This window comes from Poecilia reticulata, chromosome 1 (genome assembly GCF_904066995.2).
Source record: "Poecilia reticulata chromosome 1, P_reticulata-male-v2, whole genome shotgun sequence".
Classification (NCBI taxonomy): Eukaryota; Metazoa; Chordata; class Actinopteri; order Cyprinodontiformes; family Poeciliidae; genus Poecilia; species Poecilia reticulata.
The window spans coordinates 20,365,080-20,381,669 of record NC_088830.1 but is presented as its reverse complement, the minus strand read 5'-3'; the positions used below and the strand labels follow the sequence as shown (position 1 = coordinate 20,381,669).

Below are 16,590 nucleotides of genomic sequence, written 5' to 3'. Positions count from 1 at the left end.
ATTATACTCACATTACACATTAAAGACATGGGAAAATGTTGCCATTTGTAGGCTCATTGAGAGTTTGAAAAATGTGGATACCTTTGAAAGAAACATTTGAAAACTGTAATTTCTCCAAATACTGATTTGTAAAAAAACAAAACAAAAAAACCAGAACAACAATAATAAATAAAACAGCAAATAATATACGTGAACCTTTATTTATTTGACCTGTTGTGGTTCATACTGTGAACAAAACAACAGCTACATATTTCAACTTGTTATAATGTTAAGTTATTACAAACCTTTAAAGTATGTTGCTCATAATTAGAGATAAACAGGAAGAATTTCTGATTTTTTAAGGAGGTTTTTCGAGGTAAGTGAAAAGGTGAAAATTAGGTTTATGCATAATTTATAGCAATCACCAATCACGTCTCATACCGTCTAATTGCAGCTTGTCTGCTGCATTTCTGATTACTTTTTCCACCCACTGTCTTACATAAAGTATCAGCATGGAGGCATGAATCTTAGTGGATTAAGAAGGAAGATTTTTCATTTGCTGGTTGTGTACTGATGAATATTTGAAAGAAAATAAACGTAGGTAAGAGGTGGTTGTGTTAGTTGAACTATTAAAAAAATATATATTTAAGGAGATATGTGAAACTCCAATCAGTAATCACAAATCAACTCACCACTTTTTCTGGTTTGTGGGAGGAAACTGTGGAACCAAAAAAAAAGTCGGATGGGAAAGTATTCATCTTTTAAATTCAACTTTTAAACTTTTGCGTGTTTTTTTTTATTACATTTTGTGGCAGCAGAATGGAAAATAAAAGGAGAAAAGGAAACGAACCCCACTAGGCTGCATCAGGGCCACCAGCTCTCCTACTGCTGGTTCCCCACATTTAATTTGGATTTTTATCTTACAGACCAAGACAAATTGGCACATATTTGTGAAGCTGTGAGGGACTTACCCCCTCACTAACAGGTGATGTATTTTGTACTTTCTATATTCTAACTACTGCGACAGACTGGCGACCTGTCCAGGTTGAACCCCGCCTCTCGCCCGAAACGTTAGCTGGAGATAGGCACCAGCAACCCTCCCGACCCCACTAAGGGACAAGGGTGCAAGAAAATGGATGGATATTTTCTAACTAATTTAACTGGTAAATTTATTGTTTTTGCTTGGGAGAAAGTTTAAACCAGTTTGGGCCCAGATTGTGTTTCAGTTTTAGTTTTGAAGTTGTTCAAGTTAATTGTAATTTAAAGATTCAGAGCCCTGCAATTTTTTGGATTTTCCTGTCTGGTTCTTGCATTTTTGTTGGGCATTGTTTTTCTGCCTTGGCCATTTTTTCGGCCAGAAAGGAGTTTGATGCAGATCTCAAACCAACAGAAGCCAACAAATTAAAATATTAAAAGTATAGATTGCATTTTTATTCTTTCCTCTCTGATATCTCTGAAAACTCTATGTTATACTTTACTAATGAGAAGGGATTTTATAGGCCCTCATTTAATATTAAACTAGCTGATATTGATTTGTACATGGCAGCTCGAATGTCTTCTAAATACTTACAAACTTTACTCGACTTCTTAGCTTCATATGGCTTTTTTCACATTATCATCTTTGTCTGCTTAATGTTTATTTTCTGTAACATTACACTCCATTACACAAAACTTAATTTTTGAAACATTTGTTTTGTGTGTGCGTATGTGTGTGTGTGTGTGTGTGTGTGTGTGTGTGCGTGCGTGTGTGTGCATGTGTGTTTGTGTATGACGATGTTGTTGCCAACATCTGGAATGAGTTCCATTTCATTGACGATATAATTATGTTTAATGGAAATAACATTGACATATTCAATTCTCACTTTATCCACTGTATCTCTGTCAGACCAAACTAACTACAATAAAACTAAAATACTGGCAGGAATTTAAACAAATCTGCTTAATATCTGTTGCCAACAAGTGAAATCATGTGATTTCCAGAAAGTCAGATGGCCTGCGGTATGCAAACAAACATCTCTAAACCAACAAAGACAAACTATTGTCAACTGCAGTTCAGAGGAACAGAAAAATCAGAGGTGGATAAGGAAACAAGCTGCGAGATCACAAAAAGGCAGTGCTGATAAAAATCTGTGCTATTCCTGCATCTGGACATTTGGAGAAACAGAAGCCGTGAGTTTTCTCCCTTTTTCCAACTTTTTTCTCTGGTTAATGAATAGAAATTATGTAATTAAAATCGTAGGTTTTTTACAGACGGTGTGCAAAAGTGACATGCCTGCTGCAAAAATTACCTGAACATTTAAACGTTTTTGTTAATTAAACTTCAGTGTTGATTAGACTCTGCTATAATTACAAAACAATGCTTTGGGGCAAGATAAGTTTTAAAAACATTTTATTTGTGAAGGTTCTTAGTGCTTTTCTGGTTGCAACACATATTGATCTTTTTCCAGGCGTAGTGCCATGGTAATTTTGAAATCACTGACTTCTAATCTAATTCTCTTTGCAGATGAAGCACCAGGCCATGGTTTGCCTCTTGTTGTGGCTCACATTTGAGGTAAAGCTATAGATATTTGATCCTGTTACTATGGATACGATAGCATTTTGCTAAATTACTCATACCCCTAACTGTTTTACATAAGGTCACATTACAGTAACACACCAGGCTGTAAGAACTGAACCTCTATCTCAGACTAGAGTCTTTTAAAAAAACAGGTGTAGTCTGGGTACCAAGTAAATCCCATAATATCATTTTGCCACCACTATGTTTCATTTTGCTGACATTGTGTTCAGAATAGTGTGCAGTGTCATTACTACAACACAACACAGGGTCTTGCATACAGGACAAAAACCTTATTTAGGTCTCATCTCATTAACTAGCATACGTAATGAGAGTCAGAATGCTGCACAGTCCACATTCTTGATGAACACATATGAGAATTATGCCATCCACTGTGCCTGTCTGAACAACAAAAAATAAATAAATAAATAAAGCAAAAAACACATAGGACTGCAAAAAAAAAAAAAAAAAATGCAGTAAATTGTTTCATATTATTTTTATCAATGAATAATTACTGGGATTTTTTAAAGTGCCATGCTAATAATGTAACATAACATTATTTCCCAGTTTTAATTTGTAGACTTTTTACATTTGAAATGACTAAAATGATTATTTTATTTTAAGGGTATTACATTATAAGTCAATATTACAGATTTCTAATGGGGTCTGAATACTTCAGCAAGGCAAATGGAGTTGGGTGTCAGTCCTTGAAATCATGAATTATTTTTCTTTTATTTGCACAATTTGATCTTTTGTTCCTTTGCTTCAGCCTGCCCCATGCATGCATATCCGGACTTCTCAAGGCTCCATGGTGGAACTGCCCTGTTACACATCAGAAAGTGACATACCTGACGCAAAAATTACCTGGACATTTAACGGTGCTGTTATTCTTTCTGATTTCCTCGGTCACTGAAATATCCATTACTTTATACTCACTATCTGCTCTATCTTTTATCTGTGTGTGTGTGTGTAAATACAGGACAAAACATTAGTGACACTGCCCTGTCACCTGGCTCAGCAAAACATGTGAAGAAAGGTTTTTACGTCTCTATATCTTCTGTATCTGCTGCCAGCGAGGGCGAGTATGTGTGTGTGGCAGTGTGGGAACAAGGAGAGGCGACGACTACGTACAGCCTCACAGTTGGTGAGAAGTCTTTTACCAAAGATAAAGAGGAAGGATTTATCTCTTAAGACTGCAGTATGATCTCGCACTGAACATAAAAAAAAAAAAAAATCCAGTTTGAGTATAGAACTCGTTTTTAACAAGGCTACTGGTTGCACAAGTAATTGTATAACGTACAAAGTAGTGTGAAGCACTTTGATAAAGCATTATACAAGTACATACTATTTGCCGTTTTGAGAGTGTGTGGCTAGTGAAAATTAATTTACCATTCGAAAAAACTATCGTTGATCACAGTTAGCTCATAATTTAACAATGGGAACAAATCCTTTTACTTGCAGGGCCCAGTTGGTTTGAGTTGATTTTTTTTCCTTACGTATTAAATCGTCATTTGAGAACCGCCAGATTCTTATTGAAAAATTTGCTTGATGATTTGACCTGTTTAAAAAGGCAAAACAAAACGTGCAGGTGATGAATATATGGAAACTGAAAAAGCTGATGAGTTTGTGTCTTTCTGTCTTTCATCTTCAGAGTCTTTTCACACCACTGTTAAGGTGACCGAGGACTCGACTGCATACCTTCCATGTTACTTACCATCTTCCAGCGAAGATGGTAACATCTCTAATGCAAAGTGGTTCAAAGAAACCGGTGTTGGTAAAAAAACAAGACTAAACACAGAAGAGGACGACTCAGGAGATGCAAAAATTGAACTGGTTTTACCAAATGATCAAGATCAAACCATCATGATAAAAAAAACTAACATGGGGGATGCTGGGGTTTACATCTGTGAGTCTGCTGAAGGGAAAAGGCTGAACTCTTTACAACTTGAAGTTGAAGGTAGTTTTGATAAATATCTCTGCTAAACTTCCCCTGCATGACAAGGAAATTTTTGTTCATATAAAAATGTTTTATCTAACAGCATCTGAATTGATATTTCATTATCCATACTGTATGCTTAAACATTGTTTCAGCTCTTCCCAAATCTTCATGCAAAGACCTAATCGAAGGGCTGGTGCCCTGCCAGGACGAAAACAGCCGAACAGCCGAACCCATACTGCAAGAATCTATGACAGAATTTGCAATGAAGCTCTATTCCCACCTGAAACAAGAAGAGCCTTTGAGCAACATACTCTTCTCTCCAGTCAGCATCAGCGCCATGCTCGCTCACCTGTTGTTAGGTAACAAATACATCAGGAACCTTTTTTGACTATGACGCTTTAAAAAAAAGCATTAATCTCGCCACTTTTTTTATTCAGATTGGTTTTTTAGTTCAGTCAGTAATAGTTAGCGTCCTTTTTCAGATGTTGTAAATTTGCTGATTCATCCTTCCGTATTTCATTATCTGAAAGTTCCATCCATCCATCCATCCATCCATCCATCCATCCATCCATCCATCCATCCATCCATCCATCCATCCATCCATCCATCCATCCATCCATCCATCCATCCATCCATCCATCCATCCATCCATCCATCCATCCATCCAATATACTTTCTAGTCTTACAAACATTAGTAGCCAAATCACTTCTACAAAATCATTCCGTCATGGTACTTTCAACTTTTTGAATTTAAATGTTAGACATTTTATGTAGCTCTCCATGCTACTTTGACAAGGATGATTTTTTATTTTTAATTTTTACCCACAGGTGCAACGGGCAACACCCATGGTGCTCTGAAGAGAGCGTTATGTGTGCCTCTCGACTTCAACTGCGTTCACTCCCTGATGAAGAAGCAGAAAGAGAAGATGGGGCAGTCTTTGCAGATGGCTTCCCAGATTTACTATAACCCACGTACTGTGTCAGCAGTATTCAACGCAAAAACATAATTTTTTTCCCCCCCACTCATTTGTGTTGGTCCATCACAGAAAACACTTTACAGGTCATTCTGTTTTGTTTTTGTCCCCTTTTCTCAGAAATGAATCTGAGTGAGTCCTTCCTTAGCCAGTCTTTTGAGTACTATGGGGCAGAACCTACAAAACTGCTGGAGTCCAGTGAGGAAAACATGAGGATGATTAACGCCTGGGTGGCAAACAAGACCAACAACAAGATTACAAATATAATCAATGATGTATCACCAAACACTCAGCTGATCCTCCTCAATGCCGTGTCATTCAGTGGTCAGTAAAAACCCATCTCTGTGTACCAAATGCTGTGCAGATTTGAACACTTGCTTCTCGTCTGTGTGTTCATGTGTTGCAGGTCAGTGGAAGTTTAAATTTAATGACAAGCCAAAGAAAGGATTGTTTGTGAAATTCGGTGGGGATATGGTAAGGGTGCCACTCATCCATCATTCGAGATACTTGGCAACTATGACATATGCTCCTGACCTAAAGGCACAGGTAAGAACCGGCCAACTTCACCCACTCACTTTATTTCTGTATACTTGCTTTATCTGATTCTTGGTTGCAGGGTTAGGAGCTGGTCCCAACAACTGACGTTGGAGCACAAAGTATATAGAGAACCATAGCTTTAGAATAACCAGCTATATGATTTTGTATAAGTGGAGTAGTTTAGAATAACCAGAAAAAACACACTCATCTACAATGAAAACATCCCAACTTGACAGGCGTTACATTTTTTTCAGTGTAAAGCATACTATCTACTATGATTCTTGAAAAATGACTAAATCAGAGCATCTCCAAAATTGAAGCTCATGTGGATTTTTTCCAGTTCTGCAGTGACAACACATTACTGCTACTGCAGCTGTCACTTTTTTTTTTATCTGGCAGCTTTTATTTTAGTCATAGATGGAATCTATTAACAATAGTTGCACTTAGTTTAGTATTTGATTCATTTTTGGATGCCCAGAATGAGCTAGGAAGTGTCACAAGTGGGTTAACATCCTGGACCTGTTAACCCTGCTGTTTAATGTTGGATAAGGGGAAGACAATGAATCTATTTGCAGAATGACTTTTAAAACGTTCCTGTCCCACAGGAACAATTTGGAAAACACCAACACTAAAGATGAAAAAAACTGGGAGAAAGAAAAAAATAGACTTTGTCTATTGGCGGAAGTTTTGTCTTGACATTATTGCCATCTGGTGGCCAACTTACTGTTTCAGTTGTGTACCTGATGACTGTTGCTACTCATGGTTTGACCCTCCAATGTGGAGTTGTTTTCTCAGTTCTTAAAGTTGTTGGCTCTGGCTGATATCTTTCCACCTTGAACTATATTTAATATTTTAAATATAAAAAGATCTAGGTCATCCTAAAGCTTTTCCTTTAGTCCTGATTATCCTTCTTTCATTACTGTTCAGACTGTCACATATTTGGAGCTTGCCATAGCAAACCATGGCAGAACATTGAAATGCCTTTTCAAGACATTTGACTGGATCTCGGCATGCGGGCAATTACTTCTGTTGGCATTTCAAGTAACCATGGCGACGTAATTAGCGAAAAAAAAAAAACTAGCCAAATTCAAATTAAAACAAATTCTAACGTACTGTTTTGTGTCAGTTGGAGTTGAGATAGAGATAGAATTCTGTCTTCCCCTTTGTGTCTCACTCACATGACAGTTTTCAGAGAGGATTAATTACATAGCACTGAACACTGAGGACGGAAGAGATGTAGGGAACTACAGAGATGCCGGAACACTCCGTTCGTACAGAGGAGGCAGAGCTTCCAGTTAGAACTACAGAGAGACCATCTTACTTACTACAGACAAGTATATATGTTTTATAATATATTTACCACCATTGATAAAAATAAAATATATATTTATATATGTTGACTTTCCTGCAAAATTCACCAACAGCTCAATTCTTAAGTAGTATAAGTAGTAATTCTAAAGAGCAGAAGAAATCTTGTGTTTTTTGAACAATAACAATATTTGTTAAGATCGAGCAATTTTTTTGTTTTTTCCTGGTAACGAACTGCTTCGAAGTATATATTTTTTATTTTTGTATTGAATGTTTGTTTTGTAATATATTTCCCACCAATGAACCAATGACAAAAAAACAAAAAAACATTTTACTTTCCTGCAAAATTCACCAACTGCACAATTCTCAAGTAGTAAATAATGTAAGAAAGAGAAGAAGACATCTTATGTTTTTTGAACAATAACAACATTTGGTGTTATTGTTCAATAACAACAAATTGTTATGAGAGATGCTCATCTCTTAGCATCTCTGTTGCTAAGAGATGAGCGTGTTTTCTGATAACCAAGTGCCACAAAGTAAACATCTGATTTTTACTTACTTTAAACCAGCTGTAAATTTCCTGTCTAAGCAGATAAGCAGTATCTAAAAATAACTTATGTTTTATAAACAATATTATTATTTGTTATTTATTTAGTGTTAAGATCAAGCGGTTTTTTTTTTTCTGGTAACGAACTGCTTCGAAGTATAAATAATTTTTTTATTTCTGTATTGAATGTTTGTTTTATAATATATTTGCCACCAATGAACCAATGACAAAAAAACAAGAAAACAAACAAAAAACATTCTACTTTCCTGCAAAATTCACCAACTGCACAATTCTCAAGTAGTAAATAATGTAAGAAAGAGAAGAAGAGATCTTATGTTTTTTTGAACAATAACATTTGTTGTTAATCTGTTGCTAAGAGATTAGCGTGTTTTCTGGTAACCAAGTGCCACAAAGTGAATATCTGATTTTTACTTACTTGCAACCAGCTGTAAATTTCCTGTCTAAGCAGATTGTTTTATAAACAATAATTAATTTGGTGTTAAGAGATGAGCGTTTTTTTCTGATAACGAACTGCCACGAAGTATAAATTTGATTTTTACTTTTGTGTTGAAAGTTTGTTTTATAGTATAGTCATCACCAATGACAGAAAAAAAATTCTGAAAAAGTCACCAAGTGCATAATTCTTGTTAAGTAGCTATGCAAGATAAGTAGTATTTCAAAAGAGCAGAGGAAACCATATGTTTTTTTGAACAATAACAATATTTGTTATTAATCTGTTGCTAAGGGATGAGTGCATTTTCTGGTAACTAAGTGCCACGAAGTAAACATCTAATTTTTACTTTTGCAAAAGTAAGAATCAGAATGCAGTGGATTAAAATTAGCACAAATATTGCTAATGTAGCTAGTGCCCACATTAGCAGTAGCCTTTTCTCTAAAATAAGCTTTTTAGCTATTTTGTTTATTTATTAACCATGCTAATAAAGTCTGAATGGAAGAAGTCAATGTAAGACAACATGCTAGTTATACCCCTTATGCCACTGATAGCATTTAGGATAACATTAGCATTTTGGCTCATTTAAGCTGATACACTAATTTTAATATACTGAACAGAGTAGGTTCATTTTACTCAACATGCTTATGGCTCTTCACATTGAATACATTGTAGTTTACTCTAGCATTGATGCAATTTTTTAGCATTAGAACGCTGGGTTCCAACAGACGAGAACATTTTGGCAGGCCCGTTTAAATTTCTTCAGAAATGTTCTAGTTTCCACAACTATCTTTATCTCTTCAATAGATCATTGTAAAATAGACAATAATAAATTATTAGTTATTTGCAGATTTCTTTGCTTTATTGTCACAAAATTGACAAAGGTCAATGAAGGCATTGACATGTGTCATATTTGGTTGAGATTCATAAATGAATTAAATATCAAAGATTACCAGAGTAAAAATTAAAATGCAGTGTCCAAATTTTGCCTGTATTTAATAAGAGAAGTAAACTATCTAAGCCAACCCAAGTCTATGTGACTCCACAATCCAGTGAGAGCAATTATTCACAAATGGAGAAAACATGAACAGTGGTGAACTTACTGCTTACCAAAAGTGAAACATTTTGAAATGTGTGGGTTTTGTCCTGACATAGACTTTCAGAAAAAAACATCATAACTACAGTCAAACATGGTAGTGATAGTGTGATGGTCTAACACTGTTTTGCTTCTCGACAAATTGTACTTCTCAATGGAACCATACATCCTTCCATTGATGAGAAAATCATGATGAAGAATTGACATTGACAAATGTGAGATCTTAAGATTAAGTGCATTTGGATCATGTAGCAGTATGATTTTTCAAAAGAGCACTAAGAGGACTACTTCTGAATGGCTTAAAACCTGAAAAAAATCTAAGAGGTTTTGGAGTGGCCTGATCAAAGTCCAATTTAAATCCTCTAACGTGGCTGAATAAAAGCAATTGCAAAGATGAGTGGGCTGGAGTATTTCTACTCTGTGTAAAAAAACCCAACCGATTGTCAGTTCTGCAAATACTAAATGAAAGTTGTTGCTGCCAAGGGTGGCATATGCAGTTATTAGAGAGCCCTCAAGTTTTGATATTGGATCAGGTTGGCTTTAGATAGCTTGTTCCTTTGATAAATTAAATTATCATTTCAAAACGACCTCGTCTGATGTTCGAATTTGACTTATGATGTGAAACCTTTGACAAAAAGGAGAAAGAAATACAGAAGAAAAAAAACAAGGTTAACACTTTCTCGCTGTATTGGCAAATTGTGGAAGTCTTCTTGTAGCCATTCCAAAAAAAAATGGCAACAAAAAAAAGATTGATTCTGTCTTCCACTGAAAAGCATGGGATGTGTTTGAAAGGAAAATGTTAAAAGACGTCCGCATAGAGATGTCTAGTGATCTCAATGTGGTTGGAATTGTTTAAATGGGCCAGGTGAGTAAGTCTGGCATTCACTGTGAATCTGGATATCTCCTGGGCTTGGATTATGTCACGTGGCTGATGATTGTCACCTCCTGATTAACTCACCTGTTATTTGTGGCGTGCAGCTGAACTTTTATTGTCTTTTCTGACTTTGTTGTTGTAATTCTAAAGAAGACTTAACACATTTTGTTTGTCCATAGGTTGGGAGGTTTGCTCTCACAGGTGACAACAGTCTCTACATCCTGCTGCCATTTGGCAACAATCTGTCGGACCTGCAGCAGATGGAGGACAAGATGACGGACGTAAATGTGCATCAAATAATTGAGCTTGTAAAGGCGGTCCAGCCCCAGAACTTGGAGGTCACTCTGCCCCAAGTCAAGCTGGATGTGGAGCCAAACATGAACATGCTCCTCAAGAAATTAGGTTTGCTACTCTTCATATTCAGATGTTACTCATGCACCGGCGCATTTAGCCTACCTTAATCAGCGCCATGATGACGCTGCTTGTGAAATATGTTGCTTCGTCTGCTCTTTGATCTCACTTTCATCCCTCTAACCAGGCCTGTCATCACTTTTTGAGGGGCCCAGCCTGTGCGGCCTGTCCTCAAACGGCGATCTGGTTTTGGATGATGCCAAGCACAAAGCCTTCCTCGCCCTGACCGAACGAGGAGTTGAGGCTGGCGCTGTCACCAGCTTGTCGTTCTCTCGCTCCTTCCCCACCTTCAGCGCTCTGCGGCCGTTCGTCTTGCTGCTGTGGAACGACCAGGCCAACGTGCCACTCTTTATTGGCCGAGTGTTAGAGCCATAAGAAGCAAAATTGGAGAGAGGCACATGAGCAGAAAACAAATGGAGTCTGCCTGTCGAAGAGTAAACCATGCAAGATAGCATCAGTTTATTTCTGAAACTTGATGCAGTAAGCGGTACCTTTTAAGAAGTACGGTGAATGTTTATGTGGTACACTTATGACAAATAAATGAAAAATACACATAATTACTGTCTGACTTATATTGTTATAGGGATAATTCACACCAGGCACTTTTAGTCATGGTTTTTGTCAACCACCATCGTTTCTTTCGAAGGTTCATACAAGAGCATATCAACCCAATGCTAGCTGTTAGCTTTAGCTTCCAGAACCAGCTAATCCAGAGTTACGCTAACTAAAAACACTGAGATTTCTGCAGATCAGGGTAATTTGGACAGCACATTAACATAGCTTAAGTTACAATTTAGCTACTCTTATTTTACTTTTAGTCGAGTTTTGACAAGCACATTTTTTCTGTCTTCTGATCGACTAAACTTTTAGTAAAATAAAATATGAAGTCATTTCGAAATGATGGTTTAACCAGTCGTAAAAAGAGTCATGATATACCTGTTTTGGTTTTCACCACTCTTCTACTAACTCACCATCTTGGAACAATTATACTAATCTAAGACAGGAAGAAATCTTACTGAAGGGAAGATAGTTAATTAAGATCTTTTTAGCAAAAACCCACTTTGAAATTTTGAAGTGTCCCTTTAGCCGGTTGAATAAAAAGCCAAGGTGACACTCAAAGCAGGACAAAAGACCACTGAAACAGTTTCAGTTTATTTTGCGAAGTAGTTACACAAACCCAACACAGGATGGCAGCCATACTGTGGGATTGACAATGACAATAAATACACAGGGACTCCACATCGCATTCCTGCGTCAGCCCTCCTGCATAATCACCACTGTTTTCAATTGAAGGAAGACAAGTGTTAAAGTCTGTGACAGTAAAGGATTTCTTAAAAGCAAAAGCTTGCTTTGTTGAGCACAGCAACTGAGCAAAAATTACCCTGAATAATTTTATTCACAAACAAACACACACACACACCGCATGGATGGCACAGACTGTAAACACATCAGTATTCAGAGAGATCAGTTGGAGTCGCACTCTATTATGCAAGCTGATGGCAATTGCTAAACATGCAGCTGTATTGCAGATAAATGATTACGCAAGCAAAGCAGGGGTCAATAGACAAGAGCCTGAAAATACTGCGACTGTAAACAACAGAGCCAGAGATGCACAAAAATAAGCAACAATCCGGCCAGAAACGTGAACTCCATTTGATCTCCATTACCCAGCCTCAGAGTAAACAAAGTGCAGAGTATTTCCAGAAATAACATGAGCTTGCTGTTTGGGTTGATTATCTCACTGCTGACGTGCCGAGACGTTAAACGTGCATAGAGAAAATACACAACAAACCCGCCCAGATTTTTCTAATCCAGTTCCTAAAGTTATTAAAAGACGTAATTGAATATTTGGTTAAGCCTCCTAAATCTTCATAATACCCAAGCCCTTTTTTTTTTTTTTTAGGTTGAACACAACAAAAACACTGAAGGATCCCAAGGTTGTTGAAGGACATGACAGGATATGAGCAGCTGGATCGATTATCAGTTAGCAATCTCCCCGAGGCAACTGACCGACTGTGTTCTTTTGTATGACCAAAGATTACATGACAGAAGTGAAGGTGTGCATTCGATATCCTGGTCAGTATTAAGACAATCAAGGGACAATTTTATACAGAAACAAAATGTAGATTTATTTTTAGACAGCCACAGACCATGCATGTAGAGATGGTCGTGTGAAAAGCTTTGTAGCTCGTCAGAAATCTGGATGTGAGGCTTCAGCTCCAAGACCAATTATAGCTTCTGTTTAGTTATGCGCCAGGCTGAAAATGTCTTTCTTATGTCCTAAAAGCATAGTTTTTTTGAAGTGTTTCTAAAAATTAGTTTTTGACAAAAATCTCTGTTCTTTTGAAAGAAAAATAATGTTAAGTTTTTGCTAAATACACGAGTTAGGTTTTGCTAAATACACAAGGTCTAAGTTTGTTGACAGTAATACAGATTGAGTGCCACAATTTCACAGTATAAACGTTGTGATGCAAAGATTAAAAAAATGAATTGTATCGTTGGAAAACAAGTTTTTTTAAAACCCGAGCCAATCAGCTAATAGCTTGCTAGCTGTATTTTCAGCAGTGCCACCTTGACCAGACAATCTGTGTCTCCAGCTGAACTGGACTTTGTGTACTAGCAGCCTTCTGTAAGCCAGCTGAGTAGATTTTAAACCTTGGAAGTGGTATCACAGAAAAACTTTGTGTTTATAAAGCAGTTAAAAGGTTGAGTGATAGCAATAACTGACCCATTTCTAATTGAGGCTAAATCATAAGAGGGAACTCCGTTTTGTTAGCCTGTAAACTGCACAGAGATACTCAGTAAATAACGAAGTTTGACAGACAAGGAGATCACTATCGATCTTACCCACATGATCAATGCATCTAAGATTCTAAGATTCAGGCAAATGTCTATAGCAGGAAAGCATGCAGCAGTGGATTAAAAGATATTTTTTAGGCTTGGTCAAAAGAAACCAAACAGCACAGTCTGATTTTTATCAATGAAAAATGGTAACATTTCCCCGCTTAAAGAAAACGTTGCATCACCATTGTGTTTTGTTAAAGCAGTAACAGAGTCACTGCAATATGGTAAATTATCTTTAATCTGGCTGAAAATTGCTTCAGTAGTTCTGTAGCAAGCAACACATCCAAAAGCAAAATGAGATGTCTGCTTCTCATTAACAAAAGTGCAAAAAAAAAAGAAAAAAAGAACATTTCGTGTTTTCTTTCTCAGGCTCACACCGCTGACAGTTTTTTGTCACTATCCTGCAGCCACAACGCTGTGGCCTGAGGTGGCTACAGATAATTTCTCTGCTGAATAAACCGTTCTTGCCTTTTCGTCAATATTTCTTCACACCTCGGTGCGCCTGAAGTCGGATAGAAACATTCTGAATGGGGCGTGAGGAGAATACAGACAGACACATGTTGCACATACAGAAAATGTAGGCACTCGTATTGTCAAAACTCCCACACACACACACGCACGCACACACGCATACACACCCCTACACACACACACACACGCAAACACACACATATAATGCTGACACATTACTGCCTGACACATAGGTGATAGAACACCACTGCCACAGACAAATAACGAAAAGACATAACACAGAAAAGGTAAAGGTACGAATCCACCGAATGGATCATCTTTGTGCTTTACAGTATAATAATATGGTGTCTTATTTTGCATCAGATCGCGACGACTACTTTAAGTTAGAGACGTTTCGACAACATCCTGAAACTCCTGTTACTATGTACCACATTAGAAGTCACAAGGGTGTACAAATAGCTGGGCACTTTAACCGAATGAGCCTCGGATGTGTCTGTTCGGTGTCAATTTGGATGAAAATGTTCGACTTCCACAATGCGGTGAGAGGTCTACGCACAACTTTCAGCGTAATGTTTTGGCATGGCGACACTTCAATGAGGACATGATCACAATTTAGTTTACCTTGAAAAATAAATTGATTCATATTACACCTTGTCACCATCACTGAGATTAGTATGAGTATATTCTAATACGTCGTGCCTCAGTTAGCGGCAACACATGACAATTTAGATTTGTAATGAGATTATTATTGCATCTTTTATTCTTTGTTCTGGTCGCTGCTGCTGCTGTTGGACTCTTGTCAACCGTTGTTCAAGTGAGACAAACGCATCTGTGCTTGTGGGTGTGCCTTTGTCTGCGGGAATGTCTTGGGTAATCTAGTCCGGCTTGTCGCTGCTCGGGGCACCTTGCTGCGTGAGCGTGTGCCAGTATTCAACTTTCTTCCCTTTGTTTTTGAGACACTCGAACCAGTGTTTAAGTCTCTGTCCGCTTGCATTGATGCCCAGCTCCACTCCGCCTGCCAACACAAAAGTAAAAAAAAAAAGAAAAGAATAAACAAAGCAAAAAAAAAAAGCAACAAAACATGAGCATTGAGTTAGTTTATAGTTTTTATGTTGAATACACATTTTTCCTGAAGGGGCCACATAACATGACAACATTTCCAAATGCCTCAATTTACTCTTCGAACATGAAAATTGCAGACTTTTTCTATGCCTGACCTTGGCTTTAGAGGCTTGATGGAGGCTGTATGTAAAATATCTTGTCGTTACCAATTTTGTCACAATTTATGCTCAAACAAGCAAAAGTATAAAACATTTTTGCAAAACTGAGAAATCACAGCTAAAAAAAAGATTATCCATTTCTTGGTGGGCAGTGAGCATTTATAGTTGACAACATGTCTAAGCTATATTACTCAGTGGCCCAATTAAAAAATAAGTTTTAATAAACTGAAACATCTTGGCTATTAATGCAGTGTCTTTACAACGTAAGCTGTATGTTCTCATTCTTCTCAGACTACAAATGCAGTAATATCCAAGGTCCATACTTTCCATGTGTATTAATAATATTTGTATTGTCTTTGCTGAAAGAATAATGAGAATTTTTTAATATAAATTACACTCCATTCCATATTTATCTCGGAGACATGTTGTCTCTATAATGATATTGTTACAAGCAACTCAGTCACAGAGGAGCCTGTGCTGAATGCCGGCGTAGAGTTATGGATGGAAATTATGGCTCATATTTAACAATTTTATGAGCAACTTAATTTTCTCCTATGACAACAAAAGTGAACACCATCTCTCATTATATCCAGAAAGCGTCTTGCTGCTGGTGCACAGCCTGTCCTGCAGTTTTGATGTGTAAAGAATGTGAAAAGGATTTGTGTTGTTTCTATTTACCAGCACCGACAAATGTTATATTTACCCCCATTCTCTCAAATCTCAAGGAAAAAATACAATCTTTGTGCACAAATTGATATTATTACAGCAATATTTCAATTGACGCTTAACTCATTTCACTCTTTTAAATTCCTATCAGCCCTAGTTAAAGCATTTAGGCTTCAAGTAAACAATTAAAACCAAACTTAGATGTTAGGCGAGAATGCATATAGAGTCTAACATGAAGATTTTATGCATAACTGCAGAGGATGCTGAGCAACCACCTCCCAGGTAGTATTGGGGAAAAAAGTCAGGCTAACACATTGTCTTTCCTTGTGGAAATCGATCGCAGACTTTTGAAATGATGGATGAATCCTTTGCTGTCAAATCTGAAACCAATGTGAACCTTGCAGTGTCTCTAATGAAATCCTAAGCCTGCTCTTATTTTTTTCGTGAGTCATTATGCTGTCATTATCTAGATTCTGATTAGTGTACTGCTAACGTTGCTCATTTTAACCTCGATAGAGCTTTCGCTTAATGAGCGTTTTAAGGACTACGCTATCTGTCTGCCCTTTTGCTCAGATACGGTCGCACACTTGGCCCCGGAAACACGGCGACAGCTGAAAGCCGAGCTGAAGGCGACAAAACGGCACTTCAAATCCAACGGGTGCAGCTATTGAGGCTCCATTCATAATTTACACAGTATATGTGTACTGCTTGTCAGCATT

The 16,590-nt window shown here is 37.3% G+C and overlaps 2 protein-coding genes across 2 annotated transcripts in view; one reads left to right on the top strand and one right to left on the bottom strand.

Moving 5' to 3' along the window:
* The first annotated feature begins 1,996 nt into the window (after positions 1–1,996).
* serping1 (serpin peptidase inhibitor, clade G (C1 inhibitor), member 1) lies at positions 1,997–11,227 on the top strand. Its single transcript, XM_008413458.2, has 11 exons — positions 1,997–2,148; positions 2,483–2,530; positions 3,303–3,411; positions 3,513–3,677; positions 4,185–4,490; positions 4,625–4,831; positions 5,301–5,444; positions 5,567–5,770; positions 5,853–5,992; positions 10,439–10,661; positions 10,798–11,227. The coding sequence occupies exons 2-11, from the start codon at positions 2,483–2,485 to the stop codon at positions 11,043–11,045; spliced, it is 1,794 nt and encodes a 597-aa protein (XP_008411680.1). The 5' UTR covers positions 1,997–2,148; the 3' UTR covers positions 11,046–11,227.
* Positions 11,228–11,806: 579 nt separating this feature from the next.
* The window catches only part of doc2g (double C2-like domains, gamma), a 44,042-nt gene continuing 39,258 nt past the window's right edge, over positions 11,807–16,590 (bottom strand). The window contains exon 11 of the mRNA XM_008413470.3: positions 11,807–15,000. Within this exon, the coding sequence (XP_008411692.1) occupies positions 14,861–15,000 (140 nt within the window). The 3' untranslated portion in view covers positions 11,807–14,860. The remainder of the gene's footprint in view (positions 15,001–16,590) is intronic.